Genomic DNA, 11,464 nt, shown 5'->3' on the forward strand with positions numbered 1-11,464 from the left:
CTGCGAGCGAACGCCTAACGGTCCAGCTCCTTCCGGTGCCGCCAGGCGTCTCCATGGCAGCACTTCCCGTCCCTCTACAGGGGCCGCCCAGGGACAAGAGGCCCTGTATCGCGCAAGGGGGCGGAGCTGAGCTGCTGGCTTAAAGAGCTAAGAAAATGGAGAGGGGGCCTCCGGGTCTCATCGCAGGCGGCTTCCGGGTACGTTCTTCGGAACCAACCGCATCTTCCCCTCCGCTCCCTGGATCGACGGAGACGCCGCCGAGGAGGAGGAGGCGGAGGCGGAGGGGAAGCAGCAGCGCCCGGCGGGATCCTCTCGCAGCCAGGGGCTTCCGTTCCCTTTTGAAACTCCCGGGCAAAGCTTCACAACAGCCTTGCAGGGCAGCCCAGGCCGGCCTTTGGGCCCGGGGCACCCCGAGGTCAGTGCCGCGGATCCTGTATGGGGAGCGGCTGCAAATCCGACCGGGGGGCTGGGCGGTGTGGAAGGAGCGATGCCCGCGGGCCCCGAGGCGCTTCTCTTCGGCCGGAGCCTCCGCCGCGGGGGCACCTGCAAGAGGCAGAGGCGCCCCTCCTTCCCGGCGGAGCTTCGGAGCGGCCAACCGAACTGCCGCACCCATCGTCCGCAGCTGGGCTGGGGGACCCGGAAGGTTTGGCCGCCGCTCCGGACCTTCCCCTGAGCCGTAGAGGCGCGGGCAGCGCACAAGCGCTCTGCACATGGTCAGAGGAAGCGGGCTCTCCGGGATCCTGGCGCCCCGCTTTTCGCCCAAGGGGAGCCCAGCCCGCCCCGGGCAGGGGAGCATCAAGCGAGCCGAGGGCGGGCGAGGCGGCGCCCTGGGCGGACCGAAGCTCCCCTCCGCTGTTGCCCGCCCGCGCGCGCCCTTGCCGGTAGGCTGGCCCTGTGCCGGGCGGCTCGCCTGCCCTCTGCGGGAGGAGGCTGAGTGGCGGCCCGCCTCCCTCGAGGGCGGCGATGTCCGGCTCCACCCCGACGCCGGGAGTCCTGCCGCCTGGCCCGGTGGGACGGCTGAACTGTCGCCATGGCGCTGCTGCTGGAGTACGAGTTCCGGACGCTGCCGGCCGACAAGCAGATCGACACGGAGCCCTTCCTGGAGGCCGTCACGCACCTGCCGCCCTTCTTCGGTGAGTGGCCGCCCCGCAGTCCCGGCAGGGAGGCGCCCCGGCCGGCCGGCTTAGCGGGCTCCGAACGGAGAAGGGAGGGAGGGACGCCTGTCAAGTCCCCACAACAGCCCTGCAGGGGAGAGGTCGCGGCTGCGGGCGGGGGGCGACGGGGGGCCGGGAGAGGAGGGGATCAGCCACCCGACACCGGTTCGGCCACCCCGTGGTCTCTGCGCTCCTGTTCCAGAGGGCTGCGCATGATTGGTTTTGCAGTCCAGGCGCTGAGCCCCTGCCAAGCTGGAGCCCCTCGGGGGCCACTTTCCAAGCGCCCTTTGAACCCCTCCGTCCCCGGGTCCCCCTCGGAGTCGCAAGTCCCCATCCCCGCTCGCTTTCCCCGGCAGAGGCAAAGCGGCCGCTCTTTCCAGGTGGGCCAGCGGGCCGAAAGGGGGCAGAAGCTGCCAGCTGGGCTGAAGGGAGACGCAGCCTTGGCAGACAATGTGAACCCGAGACTTTAATTCTCAAATAAGCGGAAGGGCTGAGTCCCCTCCCCCCATTCAGTTTTTCCTTTCCTTTACTCCTCTTTTACTCTCTGCTGTGGCTGCATATATATATAAAAGTCAAATTAAGCCCCGTCTGTCATGAAGGTCTGGGCTTTGGGGCATGTGCAGAGGGCCCTTGGTTGCCCCCCCCTCCCTTTTTGAATTGTGAGCCGCCCTGAGTCCCCCCAGGGAAAAGGGCGGCATACAAATAAAGGAAATTCAAATTTAACACGGTCTCCCCTGCCCCCGAGGCTCAGGGGCCCCTGGGTTAAGTCTTTCCCCCATCTCTTTCCCCAACTACCCCCATCAGCCCCCCCCCAGCCCCCCCCAGGGGCATCTTGCTCCCTGGCAGAGCTGAACCCCAAAGCAAGGGGGAGGCAGCCAAGAGGCTTGTGGAAAAGAGATGGCTAAGGAACAGCTTTCATAAGGGAGGTAACTGACACCTGGAGAAATTCTGCCAGCTCTCCTGCTGTCCTTCTCTGCTTTCCACACAACCACAAAAGTCTGCAAAGGCCAGATGAAGCCCTTTCACTCGGGACGCCTTCCAAGAGGGCCTGGGGGGAGGGGGGGAGGGGCTCTTCACCTCAAAACACTAGCCGGGGGTCTGGGTGGCCTTATGGCGCCCAAGGGGGTCAACTGAGCCCTTGCCAGGTTTACCTTAGTTCAGGGGGAGATATAACTCTCTTCCTTAGAGGGACAAAGTACCTGGAACTCAGGGGGGGGGGGCAGGGCGCTCTGAGGATCCTGTGGGGGAAGCGAAGGGGGGAGACGGTGGATTTCTCCCTTCCCTGCAACGGCCCCCCCCCCATGGAAAAATGGACCCTCCATGGATAGGGGCAGCCTACTAGGGAAGACTGGGCACTGAGATTACACAATGGCTGGTCATTCCGGGCCACCTTAGATTGAGCCCCTTCACTAGGGGCCCCTTTAAGGCTTTTCTGGGGGCTCCAGTGGCCCCACAAGACAGCAAGGAGTTTGTGTGGAGCCAAGGATTTGGCTGTTCCCCCAGATCCCACAGCAGCCCAGTTCTTCCCGTTCTTCTTGTTCCCCTGGGCATAACGGGTGAGTGACTCTGACTAGCAAGCTGGCCCTCATCCCTTTTGGGCTTCTCAGGTGAGCCCTCCTCCCACAAAGCTGCCCCAGTGAAGGTTGCTCCCTTGGACTTGAAACCTGGGCGCCCACTGGGGGGGGGCTTTGCCACCCCTGATAACGGCTGAGCGATCTTGAAAGCAGCCTTTTCTGCTGGGGACGGCTGGAGACAAGTGTTGGCTGCTCCGCCTGCTGCTTCCCCAGGCCAGACTCGCTGGCTGCTCATCTCCCCCCCCCACCCCCGAGTGGGAAAAGCGCGCAGGGCCTGCTGGGTGTGCCAGCCTCTCCCTTCTCCCTTGTGGAATCCTCAGGGGGGCGGATTGCGTCACTCGGACGCCTTCGCGCTGCTGTGCAGGGCCTGAGCCCCAGAGCCTCCGGATGAGCTTGATGGCTGAGGTCCCAGCCCCCAGACGGGGGGGGGGGGGGGGGGGCGGCACCGGGTGTGGGAAGGAGGCGGTGCTCAGCCATTCCAGAAAGCCAGGGGGAACAAGAAGAACAGGAACAACTGGGCTGCTGTGGGATCTGGAGGAAGAGGCAGCCGTGGCCCTGGGGCCGTGTGGTGAAACAGCCTTCCCCAGAGCTCCCTCCCTCCCTCCCTCCAGAGATTGCAGCCGCAACGTTCTTCTCCATGCCCCCCAAACCAGCTCTGAAAATCTCCTGGCTTCTTGCTGGTTCGCTTGGCATTCGGGAAGCGCTGCCCCCCAACACACACACACACACACACACACATCCCCTGCTTCCATCGCCTTCCATGAAGCAAACTTTGAGCGGCCTCCTTGGGACTCTCCGTCTTTGGCCTGGGAAGTTCTTCCGTTTCATTCCAGCCATTGTGTGGCCCCTGCATGGCAACACGGCGACAATGAATCCACCAAAGCCACAACTTGCGCTGTTGCAAACCGTCCTCTGAAATCTGTCAACTTGCATGAATGATACAATGTTTGTGTGCCTGATAAACTGTCTCCAAAGTAGCCCATCTCAAGCCTCTTCCTCAACACACGTTCTGGCCCAGAGGCTTTCCTTCTTGTGGCTCCATCCTCTGTTTCTCACAACATCCTTGCAGTGTAGGTTAAGCCTAGGGGAGTGCAAGAGGGAGGGATGAGCTCTTAAAGGCCATCTAGCCCACCCCCAAACACCGCTTCCCCAGTTTCGCCCGGAGGATGCATTGCCCAGCTGTGGTGAAATGCCTTTCCGCAGCTGAATTAAATCCTCCCAGCATCCCAGATTTCATCCCTGGCCCTCTGAAGAGGCTCCTTGGCTCCAGAGTATTCCAGGGGGTGGGTGGGGCAGTTCCTCCTCCCTCCTGCCCTTTTTCTGTTTGAAGTGGCACCCCCACTCCTGGGCACCCCTTGGCAGGCCAGATGGGGGCCCCACTGCTGCTGAATCCAGACCTTTGTGTAACGTTCCAGTGGTTCGCCCATTAGGCCAATGTTGAGAAAAGACAAGACACGATCTTTCTCGGGATGGAGCGACCCAGATTGGGGGTCTGGTAGCCCCTTTTATTGAGATAGGACAAAGACAGGAGGAGCAATCAGCATGTGGGTAAAGACAGCCTGTAAAAGTACAATTTCTAATCTGCTGCTCAGGGAAGTTCTGTCTATATATGGTCAAATCCTGGGCGTCATTGGTAGGGCACATCTCAGGATGTTATGTTATGCACTATCAGGATGTTATGGGGCTTTAGGAGTTTGTTTTCTCCTGTGTGGTTCAGCGTGGCTCTGCAACTATATTACAACACCTTTGCTCTCTCTCCTCTGCAGACTGCCTGGGCACCCCGCTTGTCTACGCCCCAGTGAAGGCGGACCTCTCCGGGAACATTAAGGTAGGGAAGGGCAGTGCCCCCCCCCCGAGGCTCTGAGGAAAGGGGCCGCTGGGGTTGAGCTGGGATCAGGCCCCGGCTGGCATCCACCCACCCTGGATTGTTTGTGGCCCAGCTCATGAGGAGACAGCCCTTTGCCAAGCACGGAGCTTCAGCCCCATAAGAAGCAGGATCAGGGGGGCTGCTAACCTCCCTCCCCCACCAGCTGGGTCCAACGTCCGATTCTCTTTTGTGTCACTTTCAGAAAATACGGGCGGTTTATGAATCAAACCCAACCAAGTTCAAAACCCTTCAGAACATCTTGGAAGCAGAGAAGGAAATGCACGGGTCAGCCTGGCCGAAAGTGGGGGCCACCTTGGCCCTCATGTGGCTGAAGAGGTGAGGGGGGTGACCGCAAAGCTGCCTCTGCTCCCGAGGGGCGGCTGGAGGGCCTCACGGGGCCCCAGCTCCAGGGGGGAGGGCGCTGGCAGCCTCTCAGAAGCTTTTCTCCCCCTCCCAGGGGACTGAGGTTCATGCAGACCCTCCTGCAGAGCCTCTGCGACGGGGAGCAGGACAAGGAGAACCCCAACCTCATCCGTGTGAACGCCCTCAAGGCCTACGAGGTGGCCCTGAGGAAGTACCACGGCTGGCTGTTGCAGAAGCTCTTCCTGGTGAGCCCCCAAGTGGGAAGGGGCCGGGGGGGGAGGCTGGGGGAACCTGGGGGAGGAGGGCAAGACCCCAGACTCCCCCTTCCTTCCAAGGCTTTGGGGGCCTTTAGGACTGGACTCTGGTCCTGCGGGTGGGATCTTTGCAAGGCAGAGACTGACCGGCTTCCCTCCCCAGGGCTCCGTCTACGCCCTCCCCTACAAGTCGGACCTGCTGAAGGCCCTGGAGAAAGGCAAGGAGGTCAAGGAGGAAGAGACCTTTGAGAAGATCCACCAGTTCTTGTCCAAGGCGACGCCCATCCTGGACACCATCTACGAGATGTACGCCAAAATGAACGCGGAGCTGAGCTACAAAGCTTGACCAGGCCCTCCCCTCCTCTGCCAGCCTGGGCCCACTCCTTCGCCTCCCCTCCCTCCCTCCCTCCGCTCTGCAGCCCAGCAAGTGCCTTCCAGCCCTCCGCCTAGACCGAAGACTGGCCCAGGCTGATGGGCTTTGGTGCTCTTTTGTGGCCTTTCTCTAGTGGCCTTTCTCCTTCTAGGGACACAAGGGGGGAGGCAGCAGCCCTGCCCTGCTGACTGGGGCTGCCTGCCAGGGGGAACCCGTCTTCCTCTGAGCTTTGGGCAGCACCCCATGGACCCCAGTTGCGCCCCAGGACTGGCTAGTGCCCCAACACCCCAGAAGCCGTGCCAGGAGGGCATGCAAACCAGGGGAGCTTCACCCCTCAGGAGGCAACTAACTGGCATTGGGGCCGTGGTGGGCTTCCCTTGCCTCCCCCTGGGTGGCCCTTTAACTCCCCTGCCTCACCTGACAAGAGCGACCGGAGCTCAGGGACTTTTCGGGGTGGCTCTTGGGGTGAACAGCCACGAGGCCTCTTTGCACAAGGGATTTCTTCCGGGAACCGACTCCAGCTTTAAAACTCGCTGTCATTTTCTGGGGGCATAAAAATGATGCCCAGCCTTCATGGTGTTGCTACTGCTTGATGCCTTCCGTGTGGATGGTTTTAGGAAACTCGTGAGTTGAATTAAAATTTTATGAGAGAGACGCGCAGTTTATTTTGGTTTTCCCAAAGAAGAACCAGGGGGGAGGGGCAGTGAGCCACGCTGGCTGGGGATTATGGGGGTTGAGTGTGGGGGCATATGTGGGTACATACTGCTTAATGCACCCAAACTATTTTGAAAAGACCTTTTAGGGCAGCCTGGTAGCCCATGTCCTTATTTGGAACTCCTGAAGGGAGAAGGACCTTCTCGGCTGGTCCTGTTGCACCCAGTAGACGGTGGGCATCTTGGGATGGGTCGTGGGGTGGGGGTTTGCCCACCACCCTCACTTACCAGGGCAACTGGACTCCCAGTTGGGATTTTTCAGAAACTGGCATTTGCTGCATCACACCAGCAGGGGGCAGCCTTTCCTCACAGATGAACCAGCAGAGACTTGGTGGGGGTGGGAAGGCCAGGGAGGGAGGGAGGGAGGGAGGGGTCAGTACAGTGTTTCTCAACCTTAGCAACTTGAAGATGTCCGGACTTCAACTCCCAGAATTCCCCAGCCAGCGAATGCTGGCTGGGGAATTCTGGGAGTTGAAGTCCAGACATCTTCAAGTTGACAAGGTTGAGAAACACTGTCCTAACCACTGCTGGGGAATTCTGGGAGTTGAAGTCCGGACATCTTCAAGTTGCCAAGGTTGAGAAACACTGGGTCAGTAGATACAGCCCCCCCAAGTTTGCAGAAGGAGAAAGTTTATAAGGGAGGGGAGGATCCCTTTGGGGATGAGTGGGCCATGTGGGGGGGGGAGGCTGAGTCCTGGGGACTCAGAACAGTCCTCAGTCATATTCCTCTCCCCACTGCAGGATCTCCAACCCACTGAACTCCAGCCTCTGCCCCCCCCCCCCCCGCGCCTCTTCCCCATCAGCTCCTTGGCACTCCTGTCGTCCCTGGGTCAGGGGTGCAAGCCAGGCCTGTCCAGGCTGGCCGGAAAAATTCCTAAGTCCAGCATAACTCTAAGCCCTTGGCTGCTCCGTCTAAAGCCAGTAGCCCGGCCAGAGGGAGGGAGGGAGGGGCGAGCCAGTAGGCCCTGAGACTCGGAATGGGCTTCTACAGTCAGGGAGGGAAGGTGGCCCTTCACCCAAGGAGCCCAGAGGAAGAAGGGGGAGGGGTTGCAGTTCCCCCACAACAATCTCGGCCTGCCAGAATCCTTTCCTCCCCACAGAGGATGGTTTTAAAAGACCCCCCCCCCTCTCTCCCTCCTTCAGTGTTGCAACTCTTACTCCCTGGGGGTTCTTCACAATCCCTTGCCAGTTTTCTGCCCACCTGCTTGCAGGAAGGAAAGCGGGAAGAAACCCCCTCTGTTGTGCCTCTCACGGTGACTGGAGAGAAAACCGTCAAGCTATTAAAAGGCGCTTTCTAGTCCCACCTGGGCTCCACCTTGGCAATAAAGAAGAGATTTTTGCCAGGTTTAACAGGCAGTTAAGAGCTGGGCGTGTGCACAAAACTTTTCCAAACATTTACAGGAAGAGGAAGGCAGCCTCATCCCCCCCTCCCCTCCCCACCTGCAGGCGAGCCTTCCTGAGCAAGAATTGGGTTGGGTTTGGGGGAGCGGAATTCCTTCCTTACGGCCCCTGCACCCCCCCAGAGGGGAGACCCTCAGCTGCCTCTCGGTTTGCTCTCGAGAAGACCTGGAGCGTTCCAGCCAAAGTGTTGATCCCCCAGGACAGACCCCGGGGGGGGGGATCTGACGAGTGACGTCTCCGCAAGGACAGCCTGGCCAGCTCGGGGGCGCGAGAACCCCTTCGGGGGGGGGGTAGGAGCCGCGGTGCCGTCTCTTGAGGGGGGGTCTTTTCTCTTGCGCTCTGCAGTTGCGCTTCCTCTGCGCGGAGCAGGAGAAAAAGCTCCACTCGCGGCGGGGGGGCAGCTGAAGCCCGTGCGGCGCCGGGGGAATCTTCCGCGGATGAGACTGGAGACCCGGCGCTAAGGTGAGCAAGGCGCGTCCGGCGGGAGTGGAAGGGGCTGGGCTGGGGTCGGGGCGTGGCTGGGGGGCCCGGCTCCCTCCGTCCAGGGAAGACGGCTCCAGGAAGGGCTGCTGCTTCTGACTCTCAGGCCCTGAACTCTCCCTCCAGGTCTCCGGGACTCGAGCGCCCATAATCCGCAGCCAGGGCAGCTAAAGGAGTCCGAAGAACCCGAGGCGGTTTCTCTCCGGAGCCCGACCAAGAAAGGCGCTGAGCTGAGCTGGGCTCCCCGCTGCCTGTCTCGGAAGAAGGGAGCTGAAACAGGGCCGTTCAGCAAGGCGCAGCTTTGGGTCCTGGTGAGGCCACCTATCCGGGCCTGCCTCAGAGGCCAGTGCCGGACTTTGGGGAGCTGGGATTCGCCTTCTTGCGGTGCCTTTCCCGGCGAGAACCGTCCGTTGCAGAGATTGAAGAGCCGCCGCCGCCCCTCAAACGGGCAACGTGGGTTACAGAGCCTCCCCTGGGCGCCCCCCCCCAACACATCATAATCCCGGGGCTGAAGGGGGCAGCCGTGGGCTCGGCGAGTCCTCCCCCCAGGGAATCTGGTCCTGCCGGTTTGGAAATGTGCTTCCTTCCTGCCTAGCGACCGTCGGCGCTGAAGGACGTAAGTCCGATCCCTGTCCAGCTCCAGCTCCGATGCAGGCGAGCCCCCGACTCTGCCCCACTCGGGGATTCTTGCTCTGCCCTTCGGGGTCCCTTCCACTCCGCGCGGGGCAGAGGAATCGCAGGAGGAAAAGGGGCCCTGCGGGGGCGCTTTTGGATCGGAGTTCACTCCCCGTGTTTTATGGAGTTGAACTCCCGCAGCGCTACGGATTCAGTGGCGGCTCCGTTTTTGGGTGGGACAGAATGATGCAATTTTGCAGGTCTTCCCCTTGAACAGCCCCGCCCTTGGAGGTGCCCAGATTCACGCAGGGGTGCAGCGGCCGATTCTCTCTTCTGAGGCATCTCCTTTAAAGCCTGTGTCTTCCCATCCCCCCCTCCAGAAACAGAAGGGGGGGCAGGATTTGGGCTCTGCTGTTCTCCAGCCCTTTGGCCTGGGGGGAGGGGCTCTCCCCTCCCTCTCCAAGACCCCGGGGGGGCCTGTTTGGGCACGTTGGTTAATCCTTTGAGCTATGAAATTCTCCAAACACTTGAGCTGCAGGACAGCTGGGGAGGGGGGGGGGATTGGGCATGCATAGCCTCCGGCCCCCAGCCCCCCCCTTCCCCAAGACAGAGAAGACACACTTTGGAGCAGCGTCCTGTGCTCTGAGGACTCTGGCAGGGTGGAGACCCAGCGCTGCCAGTGGCCCAACCACATCAGAGGAGACGAACTGCCTTCCGGCCAAAGCCCAGAAACACGCAGCTTCTCTCTGTCCCAGCTTGGCTGTCCCCAGTTGCCTCTGGCGCTGCAGGAGGAGCCAGGCTGCATCACGCCTCCCTCTGCCTGGGGGAGACAGGGGCTCCCACCTGGAGACCCCTCCCCACCCCAGGCTCCCAACGCAGCAGAAAAAAACAAAAACCTGTTTTGGAAGGGGAGGCTCCCCTCCCCTCTGAGCGAGCCCTCCCTCCCTCCCTCCCTCCCTCCCATTGGGGCTGGCAAGGAAGCGCCTTGGGATGCTGCAAAGGGAGGCTTGGAAAGCTGTGGTGGGGCTGCTCCATCGGTTCCCAAAATAGGCCTGGGGGAGGGGAGGGCCTCTCTTGCACACTGCTGCTTTTGGGGGGAGCTGTAAAGGTTCAGGATGAACAGGGGGAGTCGGATTCCTTTAAAGCTCTCAAAAGGGACAGGAGAAAATTTGTCTCCCGTGGGGGCTCCTTGGGGGCCGGAATCCAAGGCAGGAGGGGGAGGTTGGCATTTAACGGGGGGGGGCTTCTCTTCCCTGAATTGATCCCATCTCCCCACCCACCCAACAATTGCCACATCTTGTGGTTGAAGAGTTTAATTCTGTCGCCAGTGAAGGAGCCTCTGGGCGAAGATGGCCAGAGAGGGAGGGGCTGCCTGCGGGAGGGGGCCACCTTCCCCCTTGTTTGCCCAACTACTGATTTGTAGTCCTTTGATCTTGGAGGAGGAGAGCTCCCCCTCCCACCCAGCAAATTCCTGCTCTGAAGAGCTCAGTTCAATCCTGGACTTACTGGGCAGTGTGGGGCTGGTCATCTTCCCTGGGGGGGGAAGATGGGGGGGTGTTGATTTGCCTGAAGTTCTCATGACTTTGCACAAGCTTTGTTCCCCGCAAAGATTTGCACCATTCGGGCTGCTTTGCGAGTCTTGTGTTTTGGACCCCCAAGGAAGAAGTTGGGTGAAGCTTCTTCCATCCAGGATCTCAAAGGATTTCCTGATCGCCCCGACAAGCAGCTGCATGGGAACCGGGACCTCCCCTCCCCCCCTGCCCCCCACCCAGCCAGCCTGCTATGGCTTGGCTTCCTCTCCTCCCAGTCTCCCTCTCCCCCCACCCACTTCCTCCCAGTTCCTAATTTGTTCCTCCAAAGGGCTGAGGTCCCTGCGGCTCTTCCAAGCACCAAGGCTCCCTACAGTCTTGGCTCTGGGAATTAGGAAAAGGTGGAAGAGGCCGGAAGCCCCTGGCTGTAAAGCACAATAGGGGTCTCTTCGTGCCCAGCCTCACTGGGTGCTACGACCAGGCCCCCCCCCGGGCACAGGGCCAGCCAGCCTCCTCCCTGCTTAAGGACGCTGGGTCTCGCCCCAATCCAGGGTGCTCCGTAGTCCCAGCTTCTGTACTTGGGAAAGTGGGGCGGGGGTTGCCTCCTGAGGGTGAAGGGCAGGGGGCTGGGATCCCTCCCTGGGCCAAGGAAGGGCGGGCCGTGAGCAGCAGGGACTACAGCCCCATACATCCACCGGGGTTCAGCCACAAGGATTAAGGGGAGCCTGGGGTTCATTGGCCGGCCCTTCTGCACATGTCACCATCTCTCCACGTCAGGCTTGTCTGGAGGAGGGGAGCTCCTTCCTCTCCTTCCCCGCTTCAGCCTGGGAAAATTCTCAGGATCCGGACTGACAGCTCCAGGGGCGGATGGAGAAATGCCGCTTCCATGTAGGCCTCCAAAGAATTGGGGGGGGGTGGACCTCCTGGCCTCTGAGCATCTCAATCTTTCTGCTCCAGCACAGCTCCCACTGCCCTCCAAGAGACTGCAACCCTCCCCAGCCACCCCCCCCCAAGGAAGGGCCCTGGATGGTGAGAATGGGCACCGCCAGAAAGAGGCTTTCGGGAAAGTCGGTGGGGGCCCGTGGCCGCCTCTACCCAGCCGCGGTGGAGCCCAGGAGGACGGCTGCTGGCAGCCCCTGCA

General features: G+C 61.3%; 1 protein-coding gene across 1 annotated transcript; it reads left to right on the top strand.

The window, feature by feature from the left end:
* The first annotated feature begins 841 nt into the window (after positions 1 to 841).
* GLTP (glycolipid transfer protein) lies at positions 842 to 6,239 on the top strand. The gene is made up of 5 exons (XM_014075871.2): positions 842 to 1,133; positions 4,495 to 4,556; positions 4,798 to 4,931; positions 5,053 to 5,203; positions 5,376 to 6,239. Exons 1-5 carry the CDS (start codon positions 1,031 to 1,033, stop codon positions 5,556 to 5,558), a joined length of 633 nt encoding a protein of 210 aa, XP_013931346.2. The 5' UTR covers positions 842 to 1,030; the 3' UTR covers positions 5,559 to 6,239.
* The last annotated feature ends 5,225 nt before the right edge of the window (positions 6,240 to 11,464 follow it).

Source organism: Thamnophis sirtalis, unplaced genomic scaffold (genome assembly GCF_051295495.1).
Source record: "Thamnophis sirtalis isolate CommonGarterSnake01/CBP01778 unplaced genomic scaffold, rThaSir2_p1.2 scaffold_2, whole genome shotgun sequence".
Lineage (NCBI taxonomy): Eukaryota > Metazoa > Chordata > Lepidosauria > Squamata > Natricidae > Thamnophis > Thamnophis sirtalis.